The following is an 8,635-nucleotide window of genomic DNA, read 5'->3' on the forward strand; positions in this document are numbered from 1 at the left end:
CTTGTTCCCTCTGCCTTTTACTGAAGAAAGTGTCAATTGTGGTCTGTGGGGCATCTGTCCTCCTCACCATTAACTTATGTTTAAAGGAGACCACCGAGTCCTCAACATGACACAAAGTTAGTTCATTTTTTTCCACTTCTGGGTGCTTTGAAGACAGTTCTCTGAACTTCTCCCAGTGGTAAATCAAATCTTTCAACTGTTTAGCTGACATATGGTCATCACTTTCAATTTCCTCCTCACCACTGTCAGCCTCTACCCGTAACATCTCGTCCAGTTCCTTCAAGTCATCAGGAGTAAGTTCCTCCTCATGAGACATCACAAGCTCTTCCACATCCTTCTCCTCCACTTCAAGGCCCAATGACTGACCAATGGACACAATCTCCTGGTCCAACGCTGTCATCCTCAAATCCCTCAAAATCATGGACTACTGATGGCCACAGTGCTTTCCATGAAGAATTGAGGGATCTAGTGGAGACTTCTTGCCATGATGACACAATCAATTTTACAGCCTCCAGGACGTTGAATTGTGTCTTCCAGAACTGTTTCAGTGTTAGTTCAGGATCAGCGGAAGTTGCCTGATGACACCTCCTAAACATTTTCTTCATGTACAACTTCTTGAAGTTGCTGATTACATTCTGGTCCATTGGCTGTATGAGTGATGTAGTGTTTGGAGGCAAAAACAACACTTTCACAAAGTCAAATTGATACTCCAATTTTCTGGCAAGGTCAGGGTCATGACCAGGAGCATTATCCATGAGGAGAAGAGCCTTTAAAGGAAGTTTATTGGTGGTTAGGTAGCTCTTGACAGAGGGGCAAAACAGATCAACAGCCCATTCATTAAAGAGCTGTCTTGTCACCCATGCCTTACGGTTGGACTTCCAATAAACTCCAAGCATTGTTCTTACCACTTTCTGTTGCTTGAACACCCTGGGGTTTTCAGAGTGGTAGACAAGCATAGGCTTCAGTCGGAAATCCCCTGAAGCATTGGCACCAAGCAGTAGAGTGAGATGGTCTTTCATGGGTTTATGCCCAGGTAAAGAGGCTTCATCTTTGGTGATGAATGTTCTTTTGGGCATCTTTTTCCAGAACAGCCCAGTTTTGTCCACATTGAACACTTGCTGTGGAAGATAATTTTCTTCCATCAGTTTTTTAAATTCAACTAAAAACTTTGCTGCCCCTTCTTTATCAGCACTAGCAGCTTCACCATGCCTAACAACACTTAAAATGTCACTTCTTTTCTTAAATTTTTCAAACCAGCCTTTGCTAGCCTGAAAATCTTAAAATTCTGTTCCTGAAGAACCAGGTTGATCTGCCTTTAAATGTTCATAAATCTCCCTGGCTCTTTCACAAATGAAATCACCAGAAACTGAATCACCTTTCATCTGTTTTTCCCTAATCCAGATAAGTAACCTCTCAGTTTCTACGATTAGGGATCTACTTTTAAACACTTGTAGATTTGTCTCTCACGTTCACTTCCTTAAATTTGTCTTTGTGCAAGAATTGTCGACACAGTTGATGCCGACATGCCATATTCTTTGCATAGCGCATTTGATTTAATACCTTGTTCGTGTTTTTTTATTATTTCCTGCTTTATTTGGATTGAAATCGCTTTTCTTGATCTCTTAGGCCCCATGCTGGATTCAAACAATGGCAACACGTATTTTTCAAAGTTAAACTAGCTGTAAATAAAGAATATTTTCTTTAAAATAACACTGCACTGCACTATATATTGTCAATATGTAAAATAATTTTCAAAATGACCAATAATTTGCTTGGAAACACAGAAAAAAAGCGTTTAGTTGAAGAGTCTCGAGCAAGATGTTACCTCCAGTGAAAACAGAGAGACTGACGCCTGTTTGCTGTGTTAAGAGGCTGGATGCCGAGCATTAAACTAGTCACTTTACCTTCAATTTTGCTCAATAATTGTTAAAACGACTAAAAAATTGAATATTAAACTTTTAAAATTATTGAATAGTATAAACTTCTTGATATTTACTAAAATAGTAAGGAATTTAAGCCCTAGAACCGATTAATGTATTGGCGGACTGATAATAAAGCTGGTTGCCCGGTCAGTGCAAGCGAAAACATGTTGAGGTCGGTTCGTAAGAAGTTCGTTAAGCGAAATTTTTTTTTGTTAACCGAATTGAAGATCCTTATGGAAGGCAGTTCGTTAATCGAAATTACGTTAACCGAGGTGTTCGTTAAACGAGGGGTCACTGTACAGTAAAAGTAATAAACAATGAGGAATGGATACAGTACAGTGAAAGTAATAAATAATGAGGAATGGATACAGTGTGACTGAGCACCTACCTTTAATGTAGTCAGCTGAATGCACATGGGGCCCCCATAATTTTCTAATTATACATGGAGACTACATTAACTGGAAACGTTTCGGTATAGAAAATGCGTGCGTCATTTGTAAAAAAAATGGTCACAACTGCGGCGGCCGTAAGTCCCGACGGTCGTAAGTCGAAGCAGTCATAAGTCGGGGTCTAGCTGTATTCTTAAATTTATAATTCATATGTACAATAAAGGTGTCGAGTTAAAGAGTAAATGTGGAATTTTAAAGTTAACAGTTTGGATGTGTGGATGTCAGTTGTGCATGGGGGTGTGTGTGAATGTAGTGTCAACTGATATCTTTTGTGCCGTGTAAACAAAACAGCTGGAATTTAGGGTGATGCAATGTTTCATCTGGGTTGTCGTTGCCTTTTCCCCTTTAGAGAACATGGCTCCAATTGTAGAATGGAAATAAATGTATTACTTCAGCTAAGCATTACATGCTGTTTACTTTTTCAAATCTTGTGTAGTTTCATGTAAGTACTGTTATAAAATTATAACTGTACTTCATGAATTTCACATTTATTACTGGTTTATAATAATTGTATACCCCAAAAAAATTTTATTGAAGATGTTTTCTGGCATTTTAAGGTGAGGGATGTTTTCAGGAATGGAACCCTTTCATAAACCTGGGAATGCTTGTAATATTTTTAATCCTTCCTATTTGGTGAACCTTATAAATGTATTGGTAATTGTTCATATACCGTTTAGCAAGTATCTTGCCCATTTTATAGTTTAAATTTAATTTATAGTACAGGTATATGCTTTTGACATTATAACTTGTAGGTGAATCTCGTGGTGCCCATTCTTTGCCTCCTCTGAAGTATGATTATGATGCACTGGAGCCTCATATCTCAGCTATGATAATGAAGATTCATCACACTAAGCACCACCAGGGCTACATCAACAACCTCAAGGCTTGTACCGAGAAAGTAAGTAACTCGGAATTTATTTATACAATTACAATTGAAATATCTAGGGGAAGGAGAGAAAGCTATACCCAGTACTTTGTATTTGTAGTTCTATAGAAGGCATTTGACAGGTTACCACATAGGTTAATGCTATGGACTATGAGAAAGTTTGGGTTAGAGGAGTGTCTTGTTCTAGTGGTTATAGGGGTGAGAGGACACGAGAACTTCTGAGTAAATAGTGAGGGAAGTGAAGAATTGGACTTGAAAGTAGTGTTCCATCAAGGGTCTTACTGGAGTCCCTTTCTGTTTAGATTTCATCATACTAGAGGTACTATTGTGAAATTTTAGGACTGGTCATCCCCAGGATTTTTATGCTGGTGACTTCGTGAGGGAGAGCATGGTTAAAACAAATTCAGCAATGATTAGTGGTGATTGAATGACTTGGTGGTAAATGGCCATGTGATGTTTGGCTGTAATTCAATAATGTTCAGTGTGTTGAGGGTGGGCATGCAAGAGTTGAAGTGATTTAATGGAAGACTGTAGGATGTAAGGTTAGGTTAAAGAAGATTGGTAAGTACTGTACATCCTCCAGTGTGTGTGTGTGAGACCATATCCTGCCTCGAATTCATGCACAAATCAACTTAAACTAATTGTCTCCTTTAAATCGTTGGGAAATTTGTCAATTTTTTTTATTTCTGTGGCAACACTGGCATTATCAAGGACTCACTGAATAACGGGCTTTGAGTGGAATTCCTTGTACACCGTCTACCAAACTCATTCTCTAACCTGTCTTCTGTATCACACATTGGAGTAGTGTCCTCTGTAAGCAGCAGTAAACTGGCCATTTGCATCCCATATCATTATTTACAAACTTGTCACCCTTCTCTAGGACTTGGGCCTTCTCCTCTTACTACTCCACCCATAAAGCTATTAACTCGCCTTTCTGACATTTCACATCCCAGACGTAATCCTCATTCTGCTGGGAATTTTTCTCTACCCAAGAAACTCTGAACTGCATTCAGTAATTTACCGTTTAAACACCCAATTCATTTTCACTATTTCCCACAAACTGCTCAATTTTATCTAATGGATCCATGACTTCCAAACAAATTCTTCCTCTTAAGATGCTTTTTAAATATTCAGTTTAATGGACAACCTTGATCCACATTCTCATTGAGATCTTGGTGCTCTTCTCCAATACTGTACTGTAATCTTGTTGCTACTTTTCTCTAAACTTCACTATGCTTTTTTCCTCCATTATACTAATCAAATTAATACCCTTATTTTTGTATTTACCCATATTCAAAATATAGCTTGTAATTTATACTTTATTTATCCTACAGCTTATAGAGGCAGAGGAAGCCACTGATGTGGCGGCTATGAATGCACTACTTCCAGCTATCAAATTCAATGGTGGCGGGCATCTCAATCACACCATCTTTTGGACTAACATGGCCCCAAATGCTGGTGGTGATCCTTCTGGTGCGATCGCTGATGCCATCAATGAGGAGTTCGGCTCATTTCAGGCATTTAAGGTTGGTAGTCATGGGCAATTACCGTAACTATGGGGGGGGGGGCTATTAAAAGTGCAAAGAAAGCAACACTGATTATGAAGGTTTGTCATTATTTTAATTTATATTTTTGTGTACATACCCTGTAGAGGTGGGATATAAGGAGTGAACATAGGGGTAGGGTATAAGGAGTCATCGTTAAGAAGTTCGTAATATGACTTGTGTTATTAGACAATCGTCGAAGTTTTTGGGATGCCTGAGATATACCTGTTAGTTACATTGTGTAACTTATATTTTATAGGTACAGTACAGTAGATGTTCATCTGTACTGCCAACCACATGCTACTGCTGTGAGGTTTCAAAAGATGGACGAATTTCTTTACTGCATTGTACACTATTCTGTTCATGGATAATGATGTAGAGTTTCGAGTCAAGTGTTTTGGGCCGGGTTTACGGGTATGATTTTCAAACACGTTAAATGCGGGTAGGTAAAATGTCCAGGCGAGTAGTTGTTCTCTGCATATCATAGTGAACATAACAAGAGCTTTTCCTTCAGTTAATAGGCATGTAGAACAGTTTTTATAACAAATTTCTGCTTTGTTTAGATTATTGTAGTTGATACTGTGAAGATAATTCCAGATAGAATACCATGAAGCACAAGGTAAGGTTTTTAAGTCTTAGATAGTGAACTTTAATGTGGTTGTATTTGTTGCAGGACAAGTTTTCAGCAGCCAGTGTGGGAGTGAAAGGCTCTGGTTGGGGTTGGCTTGGCTATTGCCCCAAGAATAACAAGCTGGCTGTAGCTACCTGCCAAAACCAAGACCCTCTTCAGGTTACTCATGGTAATGTCTTTGTTGTATTGCATCTTAATGGTATTGATTTCTAAACATTAAACTTACAGAATGGCTGTTCACTGATGTGGGAGTGAGTAGGTGAATTGGGCGAGATCTTGATGGAAAAATTTATTTAACTACAGAAAATGGATTAGCAAAACTGGTGAAAGTAAAACTTAACTTAAATAATAATTAAAAAAAGGGAGGCTTTTATGTGCAGTAATGATATCCCTTAGTATTAAAAGAAATGAAACGAAAAAGAATAGTAAAAATGGAAATAATGTTACAGGTTGAATTTAAGTTGCAGTTATAAAGTAAAAAATTTTCAATGGGAGAACTAGTTTTTACATGGCTATGAAGTAGTTCTGTCACATTGCAATAAAGTTTGTCACGGTCTGTTAATAGGTTTCTGATTTGTGTTCTAACTGGTTTTCTTGTAGAACATTATTTTTAAATTTAGGGGAAATATTTATATAATTATACCATAGCTACTGGTCATAAAGTGACCTGTGGAAATTTTTCTTGAACTCCCTATAGTGAGCCAACCATCACCGAGGGTCTTTTTATACTCCAGCAGTAGGTTACAGTTGTCTGAAAAGTTCAGCATTATTGCAGTTTGATTCCTTGATCATTGAATTAGTATCAAAAAACATTTAATTTTCGAAAGGTAGCTAGGCTTTGAGTTTGTGACTCACGCTTGTTTCTCGTCTCAAACCACATGTACAATTGGGGAACATTTCCACGTGTTAGTCACCTGCTCTCCATGAACTGTGAATCTGCGCCAGCAAGCGGAGGTTAATTTTTTCCCGTACCAGTGTGGATGGGGCGATAGGGCCGAGGCTACATAATAACTGTGCCTCGCTCTGGTAAAGGACTGGGCCATCATCATTGTGTAGTGTGACTAAATAAGTCCCCTTTTCAGTGGAATAATGCTTTTAATAGATTATAGATTCCAAAATCTCAAGAATTTTTGCTTAAATTTTCTCCTATTTCAGGTATGATTCCCTTGCTTGGTCTTGACGTTTGGGAGCATGCTTATTATCTCCAGTACAAGAATCTTCGTGCTGATTATGTAAAGGCGTTCTTTAATGTCATTAATTGGTCTAATGTCAATGAACGCTTGGAGACTGCCCGCAAGTCTGCTGGACACTGACTTTTCTACACCACATCAGCAAAGCCTTCATGTACTACAGTAGCTTCCCATTTGTAATGTTGCAGGGTCCAACCAATTATCAGTTTGCAAGCAAGCAATCCTTGATGTGGTTTAGATAATAAGCCAGATAAACATAGTTTGTATACAGGAATACTGGTCAAACTACAGTGAAAGGAAACATTTATTTTCCAATATCTATACCTTAAGATTCACCAACAGTGATGAAACTTGCATGTTTTGGTGATATAAGAAATTTATTTTCCAATGTTAGGGGCATAACTACATTAAAATGATGTCCAAGATGGTCTTTATAATTGTCACTTTTGATATAGGGAATCCATGCTATTCAAAATTTAACCTTTGACTTACAGTATGTGTTAAGTCTTGTGCCCAAAGTAGTGTAAAATATGTACAGTAGTTATAACCACAAACCAAAATCCTTGGAAGCAAAGGGTTTTTGGCATTCAGGATGAAGAATGTACTGCACAGGCTTATCTCCAAGAAAGAAACTCCTGTAATAGATCTTATTGTAGGTCTGCCCCTACAGTTTTACTTTAAAGCACTCAAACATATTGGGACAATATATTGTACTGTACTGACATGCTTAATAAAACTATATATAACTTTAGAATTTTATTGGATTTTGTACTGAACAGAATATACTTTTTAAAATATCCTTAAAAGTGAGGTGTTGTAAAGAAAATGACGTTGTAGACTGTAACCCCCACTTAAGCTTTGGATCAAAGAATTGTTCTATTTGTGACAAAGGTTCAAAACTGTCCCATTTAAAAATACCCATACCGTAGATGACATATATGGATACTATAAACAATCGATTTTGCATCTATAAAGCCAATAACGGTTTATAGTAAAAATAATAAAATTCATTTGGGATAGAAATTATCAACTATGGATGGCCATAACTGTTGAATTTGTTCATCACCAATTGGTAAAGTGCCATTTCAAATGCTATACTTTACAGGTATGTAAAAATTTGGCTTTTAAGTCGAAATAACTTGCTTCAGGCAATAAATCTACTGTGGTACTGTTCTATTGTTTACCCATGGAAGAATAATGAAGCCCTATTGATAAAGGAGTGTAATCAACACTAATTTTTAAAGTTAATAGAAAAAGATGAAGTGATAAGATTGCATTGGCAAATCATGGAATTAAGTGAAGTAAGATGGACAGGTTCAAATGGCATTAGTAGTAGAAGATTTTTAAATACTATATTTAGGCAGAAAAACAATGAAGGTTTGTATTATGTTTTGTAAACCAGGAGCTGAACAGTAGTGTAAAGGGGCATTGGGTAGTGTCAGATAATTTTTGTTAGTGCTGATTAATGCTAATCCCATGGACAGTATAACACAGGTGTATGCATTGACTAATGATGAAATTCTTAATGAAGGTTTAAAGAACACGAGACCATGAAGTTTAATGAATGGGTGATTTTAATGCAAATGTTGAAAGGGAAAGAAGCAACCGAAGTAGGATCACATGGGTAATGGAAATAAAAGGAGTATTATGAATTGACTAGTGTATTAAACATGATATATGATGTATGTAAAACAAATGAGTAGGAACGGATCAATTGCTTGACTACACTGTATACTTCGAAGGAGACCTTTCAAGTGATATAAGAAAAATAAATTCTATACGTATACAGTATATATTTGTATTGCAGTACTGTATTACCTAAAAAGCCAAAAGCCTGAAGAGTACACCCAATTTAGAACAATTAACAAGTAATGCTTGCAAAGTTTTATTAAGCACTATTCTGTATAGAATAAAATTCAGAAGATGAGTTATCTGAAGATCAAAATGGATTTAGGAAGGGAACAGGAAGAGAAGCTATTGTGTATTTGGTCTGAGAACTTGAGTGAAAGGGTT

The 8,635-nt window shown here is 37.0% G+C and overlaps 1 protein-coding gene across 1 annotated transcript; it reads left to right on the forward strand.

The window, feature by feature from the left end:
• The first annotated feature begins 3,097 nt into the window (after window positions 1-3,097).
• On the forward strand, window positions 3,098-7,369 carry LOC121874935 (superoxide dismutase [Mn], mitochondrial). The gene is made up of 4 exons (XM_042379298.1): window positions 3,098-3,269; window positions 4,592-4,783; window positions 5,475-5,601; window positions 6,588-7,369. The coding sequence occupies exons 1-4, from the start codon at window positions 3,198-3,200 to the stop codon at window positions 6,743-6,745; spliced, it is 549 nt and encodes a 182-aa protein (XP_042235232.1). The 5' UTR covers window positions 3,098-3,197; the 3' UTR covers window positions 6,746-7,369.
• The last annotated feature ends 1,266 nt before the right edge of the window (window positions 7,370-8,635 follow it).

Source organism: Homarus americanus, unplaced genomic scaffold, assembly GCF_018991925.1.
Source record: "Homarus americanus isolate GMGI-L3 unplaced genomic scaffold, GMGI_Hamer_2.0 scaffold56009, whole genome shotgun sequence".
Classification (NCBI taxonomy): domain Eukaryota; kingdom Metazoa; phylum Arthropoda; class Malacostraca; order Decapoda; family Nephropidae; genus Homarus; species Homarus americanus.